The following is a 14,258-nucleotide window of genomic DNA, read 5'->3' as shown; positions in this document are numbered from 1 at the left end:
AGCACCTAGTTAGGCTAGGCTTGCAAGAACTTTTTTTATTCCTCATATTTCCATAACTAATGAGTCATGAAATCATTTTATAGGAAAATGCCTCACAGGGATAGTATTTTGAGAAGAGTGTTATAAGAAATATAGGGTCAGTCCATGAGAAAGAACCGTCTATACCAAAAGATTAGAATAGTTCAAAGTAGCTGTAGTAATAAATTTTCTACAGCAGAAGATCCATTACCACTATTAAGCAACTTATTTGGAAAAAACTTCATTATTTTATTTTTTATAGGTATTTCAGTTTCATCATTGTGGAACTGCTCAGTAAAGGGAAATTAACACTATGTAAATTAAACAGTTATTTCTTTATTTGGAGGTGTCTAAACTATTTCTCAGTCTAAGAATGTCATCTACTGAGAGATGACATGATCCTGTGAAGTATGCCAAATATCAATCAAAATAACCCGTAATGTTTATATTATGAAGTATGAAAGAAAAATAAGCGCTTCAAACTGACAGTAAGAAGTAAAAACTCAAGAAAGAGCATGATAAGATAGAAGAGAAGTGGCACAGATATAAGCTAAAATCATTAGCCAGAAAGCATTTTCACAAAAGACTTCCTATAGGAGTAGCAGATTACTACAGAAAGCAGTTGCTAAGGTGGAGAGAGGTTTACCAAATGACTCAAGGTAATGTAAAACAGTGGTAGCAAAATTGTTTGTCAACAAGGTACAAGAACTTGTGAAAAAGCTGACTAGCTTGTAGATTCATCAAAAAGGGATGTAAGAGTCAATGAAGAAACGAAAGCTAATGTGATATAGTTTTATCTTTGTGATGACATTAGCACGACAGAATAAGGTAAAAAGGTCAAAGTTACCATACAATAGGCCAAAGCTGGAAAGAAATTAGTGGTGCAGAAACCAATGATGACCACTGCTGAAACCCATGAAGAGTTTATGAATAATACCCTGACCTTGCCATTAAAAAAATACCAGTTTTTTTAGCTTCACGCACCACTTATATCTCTTTTTTCCTCTATGCTCCATAATACATGCGTATGGAGATACAGCGCTAATATATGCAGTTTTTGGTGGAAAATAGAGAGAAACAAACAGGAGTACTCCTACACAGGATTCAAGAATTAATAGCCCTCCCTGTATTTGATCCAGAAAACAGAGTGCATGTCAGACAGGTGTGAAAGATGCAACTGTAACTCTGTATACAATATCTTCAGTGATGATGAAACAATTCATAGTGAAATAAAATGCCCTCAATGGAAAGATGTTGATGGACAGCCCAGAATTGAAATGGAAACTTGATTTGTATCAGACTCTGTGACAGATACAGATGCAATTGCCAGCATTCAAACTACAGTGTTATGTGAAAGAAAACAGTCTTGGCACTTTAAAAATGTGAACAGAACATTTGTAAATCTTGATGCAGTTTTTCAGGTTGATTTTGTGGAAAACTGCATCACTGTGAGCCAAGATCAAATTCAAAGTGCTCATTGGCATCAGCAACAGACTACTATTTTCGCTACTGCTGCTTGGTTAAAATGTGGTATTATCCATAATGATGTCATTATAAGTGATGACTTGTCAGATAGCAAATATAGTGTTTAGACATTTCTTAAAACCCTTCAAGAGTGGGGGGGGGGGGGGGGGGGGGAATGTTCAGTACATCAAAATATCTTCTGATGACTGCGTTGCACAGTTCAAGAATCACTTTATACTGCCTAATCTTTCATATTTTCAGTCTGACTAATATTTCTACTAACTGGAATTTTCTTTTTGGTACTTCCCATGGCAAAGGGGCACTTGATGGTGTGGAAGAAACTTTGAAAGGAACTGTTTAGTGGGTAATGAAATCACATCAAGAGTTAGTAAACTGGCCATACGAATTCTTAAATTCAGTTTTGTACATTTACAGAAGTGTAACATTGCTTTTCACAATTGCAGAAGTTAAAATCATCACAATCATTTCTGGATGGATGCTGGAAAAACGTACAAACTATTCTATCCCTTCATACATCTACACATTGCAAAACACTGATATGCACAGCAGAGAGTATGTCCCATGGAAGCAGTTATAAGGGTTTCTTCTGTTCCATTCAGGTACAGAGACAGGAAGAATGATTGCCTGAATGCATCTGTGCATGCAGTAATTATTCTAATCTTATCTTCATGACCCCTATGTGAGCGATACATATGGTGGTGTAGTACATTCCTAGAGTAACCACTTAAAGCTGGTTCATGAAACTTTGTTAACATACTTTCTCAATATACTTTACGTCTACCTTCAAGATTCTTCCAGTTCAGTTCCTTCAGTATCCCTGTGATGCTCACCCACAGATTAAACAAACCTGTGACCATTCATCCTGTCCTTCTCTGTAGACATTCAATATCCCCCGTTAGGACTATGTGGTACGGGCCCCGCACACCTGAGGAATATTCTAGAACCGCTCACACGAGTGATTTGTAAGCAGTCTCCTTTATAGACTGATTGCACATCCCCAGTATTCTTCCCACAAACTGAAGTCTACCACTTGCTTCACCTATGACTGAACCTATGTGATCAATCCATTTCATATCCTTTCAAAGTATTACAACCAGGTATTTGTATGAGCTGTGATTCCAACAGTGACTCATTGCTATTACAGTCATAGGACACTACATTTTTCATTTTGTGAAGCGCAGAACTTTACATTTCTGAACATTTAAAGCAAGTTGCCAATCTCTGTACCACTTTGAAATATTATCAATATCTGACAGAATATTTATGCAGATTCTTTCAAATAATACATAACTGCATTACCTGCAAAAATGCCTGATTCTACTATTAACATTGTCTGCAAGGTCATTACTATACAACAGGAACAATAAGGACCCCAACACACTTCTCCGTGGCACACCTGAAGTTACTGATGATGACACTCCATCCACGACAACATGTTGCATGCTCCCTACCAAAAAGTCCTCAATCCAGTTGCAAATTTCACTTTATACTCCATATGATTGTACTTTTGTCAATAAGTGTAGGTGTGGTATTGAGTCATACGCTTTCTGGAAATCAATATCTAAAGCATCTACATGACTACCTTGATCCAAAGCTTTCAGTGTCTCTTGTGAGAAAAGTGAGAGTTGGGTTTCACATGATCGGTGTTTTCAAAATCCATACTGGTTAGCATTGAGGAGGTCATTCTGTTCACGACACCTCATTATGTTTGAACTCAGAATATGTCCTAAGATTCTAAAACAAATCGATGAAAGGACATTAGATGGCAGTTTTGTGGATGACTTCTACTAGTAGACGGATGTGACCTGAGCCACTGGAGATGGTGTTTTATTTGAGAGATCTACAATAGGTTACAGTTAGGAGAGGGGCTAATTCAGCCTCAAAATCAGTTTGGAATCTGACAGGGATTCCATCAGGCCATGAAGCTTTGTTCAATTTTAATTTCAGCTGTTTGTCAACACCACTGACACTAATACTTATTTCATTCGTATTTTCAGTGGTATGAAGATTAAATTGGGACAATTCTGTTAGGTTTTCCTTTGTAAAATTTGGAAACAGAGTCAAGTATTTCAGCTATGGCTTTGCTACCCTAAGTTGCAGTTCCTGTCTCATTCACAACAGACTGGACACTAACTTTGGTGCCACTAACAGCATTTACATATGACCCCAATTTCTTTGGGTTGTGTGAGAGATCACTTGACAATATTCTGCTACGGTAGTCATTGAAAGCATCTCGCATTGCTCTCTTGATGGCCAAATGCGTTTCATTCAGCATCTCTATCCCTAGTCCTACACTTTGTTTTTACACTTATCACACAGTAATATCTGTTTCTTTAAAGTTACTGTATACCATGGAGGTTCCTTCCCATTATGAACTGTTCTACTGGATACATACCTATCCAGTGCATGGTCAACTATTCTTTTAAATTTGAACCAGAGTTCCTCTACATGCTCCTGCCCGGTGCTGAAAGTTTCAAGTTTCTCACGGAGATATGACACTACTAACATTTTTATCTAGTTTACTGAACATATATACTGAACTTAATTTAGTTGTCCTTTGTACTTTGGTAATCATTGTTACCACAAACATTTCATGGTCAGTGATACCAGTTTATATGTGGATATCCTCAAACTGGATAGGTCTATTTGGTGCCATTAGAGTGAATATATTTCCCTCATGAGTGAGGTACCTAACTATCTGTTTTAGGTAGCTTTCAGAGAAGGCATTTAGTAAAGTTTCACGGATGTTATTCCACGTCCACTACTAACCAAACTGTAGTTTTCTCCAATGAATTGCCGGACGATTAAAGTCTTCACCGATGATTACAGTACGATTGTGGAACTTACGTAAAAGTGATTTTCTCAGAAGTTTCTGGTTACATCAGGAGATGAGTGGTGGCCAATAGAAGGATCCAATTAGTTTATGCCCACCCCTGATATCAAGTCTTTCCAAAACAATCTCACATGCGTCTTCAATTTCTACCTCGGTGGACTTGAGATTCTTTTCTGCTGCGACAAATACACCATCTCCATTTTCCATTTGTCTATCCTTTTGATATGCACTTAAACTTTCTCCAAAAGTCTCACTGCTGTCAATTTCAGGTTTCAATCAGCTTCACTGCTCTTCCATGAGCACTTCAATTTCTGGCACTTTGTAGCGAATGCTTCGGTATTTTAGCAGTAGGATTTTCATACTCTCATCTGTGGGAGACATGTCTTTCAATCTTGCACTGATACATCTGGGTTTCCTACAACTATCATCATGTGGATTGGATGGAGAGTCGCCCAATCTGACAAACCTTTGCATGCACACCACACACAATCGGCTACCTGAGTAGCACGCTCTGATGTGTAGTGCAAACCTCAAACATTTAGGGGGAACCTACAGTTCTCAACTCTATGGCATAAGTCCAGGAAGATGCAACCTAGCTTGTCACAGAATGTTCTAAGTATCTGGTTCAGTCCTTCTACATGACTCAGAACAGAAGGGCCACAATCAGTTCTGGGGAGAACACTGCAAATTAAGAGCATCGTTGGAACTCCAAGCACAAGACTGGTCTTCGGAAATACGGAAGCGTCCGATCCCGCCCGTCTGCTTTGACCCATGATGTCACAAATATGGCGGAAACAAAAAGAAACACACACACTTTCCACAAGAAGCTTAATGACACTAACGGGACAAGCGCGGGAAATGGGGTGTTTTGGGTGGGGGGCAAACTAAATATAAACAAATTTAGACACCTTGCGTAGCTACAACGTGTAAGTGAAGACAGCCATGCATGAATACCCACCCACCTCCCCAGGGGTCGTAACCCCTGCAACTCATAGAAGATAAAGATGCTTCAGTAGCTGATTAGTGTTTTTTGTCTTTAAAAAAAAAATCTCACGGGATAGAACGAACAGATAAGAAAGATAAATATAATAAACTAAAACAGAAATTGGAGGAAACAGATAATTAAAATAAGTAATAAGTGTTTTTAAATTTAAAAAAATCTCACAAGATAGAACGAACAGATCAGAAAAGTAAATACAATAAGATAAAACAGAACTGGAGACAGCCACACTCAAACCAAACTCCGCACCGTCATGACGTCACACACGACAACACCCTTACGTCACGTGTCAAAGCCGACGCGTGGGCTCTGACGCTTCTGTCGACCCTGGTCTTCTTAGCCTTCTCTGCCAGTCACTAGAATGACCTCGGAGCTCAGATGTCAGGCTTCATTTGTTCCAACATGCAAGACTATCTGCAGTTGGTTGTACCCTGTTCCTTCATTGGGTGCTGTAATAAGCCTCTTCAATATGTTGAATGAGGCCAACAGGCATACACACTGAATGTATCTGGTGTTCTGGTGTCTTTTCCTGTTCCTTGCTGCCATTTCCCTATAGCGTACCATCATTCGCCATACGTTTGAAGTACCTACGATTAATAGATCCCTACCTTTTGAGTTTGCCTTCCCCTGACACCAGACAAAACAGGTTTCCCCAAAACAGGCAAAGTGAGTCTCACCAGCTTAGTTGCAGTGAAAGACAGCACGTCAAACTTGTTGGTTAGGGGGTCAGTACAGCACCCTGAGTCCTCCCTGGTCCCTGTCCACCTCATACAGCATCTACCACTGACACACCGCTTACTGGCAAGTGGATGAGTAATGAAATCACAGACTTTCTGCAGTATAATACTTGAGGTACCTCAGGTACAGGTACAGGTATCACAGGTACACAAGTCTTGGGAGCTCCTCCTACACAATGATTCGCAGCAGGTGCCAATCGTTTGACAGTAGTCAAGGTAATTTCCAGCTGCTTAGGCCTACAGAAGTCAACCAACTCATCCTGTGTTTGAGAACACAATTCAGAGTGGGGCTGGATTTTGGCTGATGCAATGTGTTATAATGTAGTGAACAAATAAGTTAAAATTAAGCCCACTGATTATCCTTCAATCTGTTGGGCTAAAAAGTTGCTAATTCCCCATAAGAACTGAAGCAAATAGACAAAATAGGATTTCCATTAACAACACAAAAACCTGTGGTAAAAACTACTAGTTTCCTAAAACGTTTTGAGGTTAATTATAGTTGTTAGCACACTCAGAAACAGTGTTAATTTACGATAAATGCAGATAATATATAGGTCTATTCCTCTTTAAGGGAGAACTAGATGTAACATAATACGTTAGAGAATCTGCTACAGTAATTAAATCAGAAACGCCGATTTGCAACACATAGCTCAGATTATGCAAAGGGCAGTGGTGGCTTCGGAAAATTCTCAAAAACGCACGTTTATTTGCGTTTATAAACAATGAAGTTCAAGGGTGATGTATTAGTTGGCAGAACTGTGAACCACAAACGGTGATTTGCTACGAAATAAATTACGTATCCAAATCACTCTTACCGGTAACTTACGAAAGTATGGCTTTGTAAGCGTCCGAAAATTATAAAAATAACATATTTCTGACATAACAGTACAATGGAATTAGAACGATTGTTTTGAACGAAGATTCGCCTTCTGTTCTCAAAAGTTATGAAAGAGCACAAGTTTAAGCCTGCAATTGATAACAGTGCGAGTTCATCACGACACTCGCTAATGTTCGAAAATTCACAGTATATCACAATACAAGGTATTGATACAATCATCGAAAGATTATGCAGAAACGACGCGAACAGTAAAATATGCGACCTTTCAATAGGCAGATGTCGTACACGAGGTCTCACTCAAAGAAAAATTCCTATGTCGGTTTATATATATAAATTTACGTGCATATTGCACGGGTTTTCACCTAGCTGCTTCTGTGCACACTTCTACACTGGCGTGCCGAAGAACATCACCGAGGCGTGAGTTTATCAAAATCGCTAAAATGTGCAGAACGAACAAAACACATATTCTGCATGTTGCAGCTAGCAATTCATTACGTTAATTATGTGACAGCGCCTACTATGGAAGAAGTGTTGGAAGTATATGTAACTTTTGAATAAGAGAAGCCAGTGAAGTCTGCATGTATCAGCAAGCAGAAGCGGCAGCAGCAGTAGCAATAGTAGTGGTGCCGGAAGAAGAAGAAGAAGAAGAAGAAGAAGACGAAGAAGTAGTAGTAGTACACATCCAGTAAAGTAAACAGTAACACCGAGCCAGGGGATTTTGTGTTGGATTTGGCCAGTAAATGAATACAAGTAGTGGGAAGATGTATCAGTAATTGTGAAGAATGTACAAACTCCTAATTTGATCAATAAGATACCAGCTTACGTTTAAGTAACACATGCACATTTGCACACCTGGTTTCCCCCCATTTTGGGACTAGTGTAGCAGGGGATACAACCCGTCGGCTTTGGACAATGACGTCACAAGTGGCCAATCGAGAAGCGATTCTTCTTAGTGTTGTAGCTCCCTTCAGTGGCTGATAAGTGTTTTTTGGCTTTTAAAAAAAAATCTCACGAGATAGAATAAACAGATCCACTTTATTAAGCAATCAGTAAAAAAACGAAACTGAAACATAACAGCAAAAGCGAAAATGGTAAACTGCTCTCTGGCGATTTGTGACGTCATTGTCCAAAGCCGACGGGTTGTATCCCCTGCTGCACTAGACCCCCCATTTTAAATGTCGTATCTTGAATTGTATGATTGTTTTATGTTCATTTCAATGGTAAATTATCTTGTTTCTCCCATTAATACCAACTTCTTATCCCTCTTCCCCCCCCCCCCCCCCCCACACACACACACACATTTTCAAACTGGAATATAAATGTGATATACATGTTTGTGAGAAATTCATAATATGTTATCCTAAAAGTGAATATTTGATTTATAATAAAACAGTATTTCACTGAAATTGATGGACCAAGAGACCAGAGTTTTAATAAAATCTCTAGTTATCTTAAGACAAAAAAGTGTTCCCATTTGTCACACCACACACACAACAAAGATTTCAAATTTGTTTACCAGCTTCAACTTCTTGCCCATCTTACTGAAGATGCAGACTACTATAATGTAAGAGTATTTGTTGTGAAGAGCCACGCACATAACCACGCAATGACCCATATCTGATATTACTTCTAGGACACCCTGTGGGGATCTATTCCAAAAATATACAGAGCCCATATATTAATGTGCTATGTCATTACTAATATTTTCTTTTTTCACCAAAATAGTGAAAACAAGAATATAAAAATAATAAAAGACAACCTCTACAATCACTTCAACAGATTAACACTGATCCATAAAAGAGTCAGATATACGGGTGGGGTACAGGTGTATTCAACAACATGCCAGACTATATCAAATGCCTTTTAGGTGATTTGTGGAGTTTAAGAGAGGATTAAAGAACACAGTTGGACAACTACTCCTAATCCATTGAATAATATCTCCATAGAAACACTATATCAATGTTTTGAGTTATTTTATAAACTGCAATACAACAATGTAATATGGCATCAAGTCATTTCATTATACCACATTAAAATATACAGCTCTGACTTATTTCCACATACTTGTCCCATGTCCACAGCATTCATGGAGTTTGACTAATGTCATAAATAAACTGGTTGTCTAGGGCAAATTTATGTAAAACCAGGAAAAGCTGTTTTGCAGTTGCAGTCAATTTAACTACTTTTTATTTCTTGCCATATATGCCAGCAAGATATGCTGTTTTTGTGTAAGTGCACAAATGATTATCAGTCCATTAAGAGTGAATATATGTATTTCTTAACTGAAAGTAGAAAGTATTCTCACCGATTCACTTTAAAAGAATAGGTTCTTAGATTTGTGCTATATTACTGTAGAACAGTGTTCGTTAACAATGAAAATTTTGGTAGCACTTGTGTGTGCAGAAGAAAACCTAACTAGCTTTAATATTTTTTTTCATATCTAAAATATGAAAATTTCGATACCATTTATGTAAGATATCTTCTAAATATATAAAAAGTAAAATCATGAATTTTCCCTGACACGTAAACCAACCGCCGCCGCCGATTCTCGCCCCCCCTCCCCACACACACCATGCCACAAATCCCATCCCATTTGACATCTGTAGAGGCTGGGACAGTGGCCGGTTGATATCACACCCTCCTTTGATATTGATCGCAGAGTTTAATTAATTATTCATATAATATTGGTGTTTTGGATACTGAAACTTACGTTATTAAAATGTTTAAAAGTTCTGCTGAGGCGCATCTATCATACTAATTTTGCTTGAAATCGTGAGCAGTAAGAAAGTAAAGCGTTTCGCTAGGTAGGTACGTCGGATGCTCATTTTTAATATTTAATGCCCCACTAATAATGAGGTCCAAACGAGCACGGACTAACACTGTGGAAGGAAATTGGCTAGGTGTTCTTTCAAAAGAATTATCCCACATTTTCCTTGAGCAATTTAGGAGAACCATCGTTCCATTCACCTAAATCACACGAATTTTATCCCCATACCTGACCTGTTAGTAAGTATTGTTATCAGAAATTCGAAATGATGGGCACTACTGAAATATTTATCAGGAGCAATAAGAAAATTCGAAATTTACACAGACGTTGAAACGTTTCGGTACACCCTGACTAGAAATAATAATCTATCGAATGTGTCTTATAAAACTTTGTCTTAAGATACATATGCAGTTAAATTACCTAACAATATGGTGTATTATGTTGTGACTATATAGTATTCGTAATTGACAAGGGGAAACAGATGGCAGATATGGTGGGCCATACTTTTCGTGGAAAATTGTATCACAATGCCTTGGACACAGCTGGCTTATTACCCACTTATATTCCATTAAAGGGGAGAAACAGCTGCGAGAAACTGGAACGAACAAAAGAGACTTCAGTGTCTATTAGAAGACCATTCCTACGAATCACACGAATAGATTAGAAACCCTAACGAAAACAAGAGAAACAAAATAACTCATTAAATACCAGTCCCATACTATCCAAGTTGCCACCACTAGAGGTTACCTACATAATGGGATAAGAAGGGCAGTAGGTGCAGTGTTATGGATATGTAAGTTTCTCCAATATTTTCTTGGTAGATGTACCAGTTTTTAGGTTAGTTCATACTAATTTCAGCTTTTTTCCTTATGATAACTTTTAATGTTATCTTCCAATCCTCAGTACATACACGAAATAGTACTCAAAGTTCTTCTTATAGCGAAGTTATTCATTTGCTCATATCAACAGTGTTAAGCAATTTTATCTGCAAGTTGTCTTACCGCAATTTGTTCCTGGGTGTCATATTAGTTTCTTCCATAACACCAGTAGACGCCTTAAAATTTTATAAAACTGGTATCTAAACAGCAAGCCGTAACATAATTAACATATTCAAGCGATTTCTATATACACTTTCCACTGTTTCTAGCACAGGGTTGTAACAATTTTCTAATTCTCTACCACCCACCCCGTCCCACCATGCCTTTGATTCCATGAATCTTTGAAGCATTCGTGTTTATGGGATGTTGTCTAACGCATAAACTTCTCACCCGCGAATTTTTTGTGCTATTCACAAATGTACAATTCATTAAACACCCTACCGTTTGTCACATACGTATACTTTATAGAGTCCTGATACATATCTAGGAAACATTCAACAATTATGTTTCGCTCACTTATTCATACACACGTCTTCATAGGAACACTACATAGGCAGTATAACTCAGTGTATGTACTAGTTGCACTAAAAACGTACATGTTAGCAGTTAAAATACAAAAACAACTTTATGTTCCAACTACAGCAACGCACATTTTATGTTCTGTCGAACACTGGGCACGTTACGGGAATGTGTCACTGCACAATTCAGTTCGTAGAGATCACAATTTCACTATCACAAACACTTTTAACTTAAAATGCTTTGGCTTCTCTAGCACAAACAGTTGCGCTTCATAGAGACAATTGAGTGCGGACGTTAACAACTTCAAAGATCAACGATCAAAATACGTTGCACCCACTGCAAGGTATTTAATGTAGCCACAGTCTACGATGCAGCTACAAGTCAGCGGCGTAACTTAACGTTTGGAAAGGTTAAGAGTAGAATGGTTCCGCAACATGAACGCACGGAATTTTAGAAATACCTTTTGTAACAGTGACACCTAGTACGGTAAGTAACAATATACAGAGTTACATATGTGAGAATATATCAAAAACATGATTTACCGATGGCGGAAATGTGCTGTAAGATTGGTTGTTCTGGAAATATAACTTGTAATAACGTGTAAAAGTGTTCAAATTCTGAAAACTTCAGCGTGCATGATAACGAAAACTTTGTATAGAGTGTTATAATTTCCAAAGTAAGCGAAATAAATGAACAGTCATAGTAAATAGTAACAGAAGTTGAAGTGTGCTTTTTGAAGAGCATTACATTTATAATGTAGTGTGAACAAAGTGGTTTTACTGTTACATGTATATATCACAATAAATACTTGAATAAAATTCTGTCTTCTTTATTTATTTATATTTTATTTAATAAAGGAACAGAAAACAGACCTTGTCAATGATCAGCATTTAGGGGTATTTTCAAAATAATGTTCGCTCCACATTGTTACGATTTATCATGCAATTGATCTATGAAACATGAAACTAACTACATCTGTGAGGTTGTGTAAACAGAATGATGTTACTGTTTTATATCTGTAGAGGCCAATTCACACAGGCCATCACGTCACGTTACGTTACGTCCCGCCCCGTCAAAACATTGTGCAATGCATTTCAAATGGCGACATCTACACTGGCCATCCCATCTCGTCACGTTACGGCACCGTCATGGTTTTTCGGGAAGAAAGTTTTTATGGGCTGACATCATCCGTCAATTGATCACATGACCCACAAGCTCATTTCCTCATGATACACGATGAAACGGAATATGGATATGGATGTTGTTCGTTGTGTTTGGTATTTGTTATAAATTGTTTCATTTCGTTATTTGTTTTGTTAAAATTTATAATGTAATAAAACATGGCGAGAGATTAATTTAAGCAGTCTGAATTCTGTGACATTAGAGTACTGAATTACTTTCCATTTACTACATTTGTAAAGTGGGTTTTTGTACATACTGGTAAAGTATTCAGTAATTTACAATGAAATGGATTGCAATTTGGATGCAACTCTAAGTGAAAAAATACTGTGGGTAGACTCTGATTGGTTAGTAAGTGGACTTTATTTGTAGGCGTATTTATTGTTAAGTAGCACTCTAAACTCTATGTGAAGGTTTTGCAAGTGTCAGTGGTCATTATTATGTGATATCACTAGTAACCTCAGTACAAATAATGCACTTGAACTATTAAAATCCAGATACAAGATGCAAAAAAAAAAAAAAACTATAAATCTCGAAGGGAAAGGTATTGAGGGATATATGATTATTGCATCAAAATTTGTACTGGACTGGCAAGTAAATTTAAACAAACCAGTTATTCATGGGAAGTGATTACAACTCATGATACTGTGTTCCTTTTAGTAATTATGGGTGCACTTCCATGTAACAAATGATAAAACCAGTACTTCAACTTTCTAAAATAATTATAAAATGCGGATTCCTCTTCCTCAAACTACTCACATAGTGTGTGAAAGAAATTCCCATTTATACATTGCAATGACATTTTGCTGATCCACTCTCATTTTCTTGAATTGTTTTGAACTTCTGTCTGCCTTCTCTAATATACAAGCTACCTGTGTAAATTGCAAACCATTTGCATCCAATAAATATCATTTTGATACAAATGTGGACTCCAGCATCCATGTACATGTGTAAACTCCATTCATAAAAACAGTTGAAAATCATCTTGCAAAGGTTGCAATTCCTGTGAAACACCAGTTGAGGTCAGCCATGTAAGTTGTGATCACAACTTAAATTGACTTTACATGCCGTGAAATGGCAGATAGTGTGAATACACCTTAATATGTCAGTCCCATGATGGCCAGTGTGAATTGACATTAATGCTAGAGGTGATGAGATGTAAATTAGAACATAAGATTTTCATTGTTTGTGCACATAACGAAGACAAAAATGTGTCTTCATGTAATATTATCTAGTGCTGTATACTACGTGCCACTTTGAAGCGACTTATTTATTTATGTATTCATCCAGGGATCATCTGACAGTGACATAGGGTATATCAAGGAAATACAGTGCCAATCAATGGGACAAAATATATCACACAGCATACATAACATGTTTTAAGAGAATAGGACAGTTAGCCTATAGGGATAGGATGGGTAGTTGGCTGTGGTCTTGATTAAGGAACCATCCAGGTGTTTGCCTTAGCGATCCAGGAAAACCCAAGTCAGAACAGCTGCACAGAGCACCTCCATCCTCCCAAATAGAAGTCAGTGTCCTAACAGTTGCACTGTCCATTGTTGTAATTCTAATCAATAAAATTTCGTCATTTACACACAAATTGTTTCATGTAACTTGCAATATAAACAAAACTCTTTTTCTTCACTGCCCACACTGAAGACACCCCCAGACGACTCTTGGACTGTTTCTAGTCACTTTCTATGTAAAACATAATTCCACTGTTCACTACCACTCACACTAAAGGTACCTTTACACTGAAAACCAACTCCAACAAACTTGGTTGACAACTGGTTTCAGCTCGAAGTTTGGCTTAGTTTTCAACAGTTGCCTGGAGTAGCAAGTTTCAACGACTAATTGAGGGAAGTTTTGTCTCGAGTTTGTAGTTTATTGTCAGTGAGCAGAAACATGCCAGAGCATCTGCTGTGTTTATTTCGACAATGGCAACTTACAAGTGGTCAACAGATCTAACAATTAAGTTTTTGTTAGAACTGAAATGAGGAAACC

General features: G+C 37.6%; 1 protein-coding gene across 3 annotated transcripts in view; it reads right to left on the bottom strand.

The window, feature by feature from the left end:
• LOC124721572 (regulator of gene activity-like) overlaps positions 1-11,378 on the bottom strand; it is a 105,513-nt gene extending 94,135 nt beyond the window's left edge. The window contains exon 1 of one of the 3 annotated variants that reach the window (XM_047246615.1): positions 11,153-11,378. In XM_047246615.1, coding sequence (XP_047102571.1) covers positions 11,153-11,154 — 2 coding nt within the window. In that variant the 5' untranslated portion in view covers positions 11,155-11,378. The other 2 variants (XM_047246614.1, XM_047246613.1) reach the window with 2 other exon arrangements.
• Positions 11,379-14,258: the final 2,880 nt, after the last annotated feature.

Source organism: Schistocerca piceifrons, chromosome X (assembly GCF_021461385.2).
Source record: "Schistocerca piceifrons isolate TAMUIC-IGC-003096 chromosome X, iqSchPice1.1, whole genome shotgun sequence".
Lineage (NCBI taxonomy): Eukaryota > Metazoa > Arthropoda > Insecta > Orthoptera > Acrididae > Schistocerca > Schistocerca piceifrons.
Note: the sequence above shows the minus strand (reverse complement) of the source record. Positions and strands in the feature narration are given on the sequence as shown.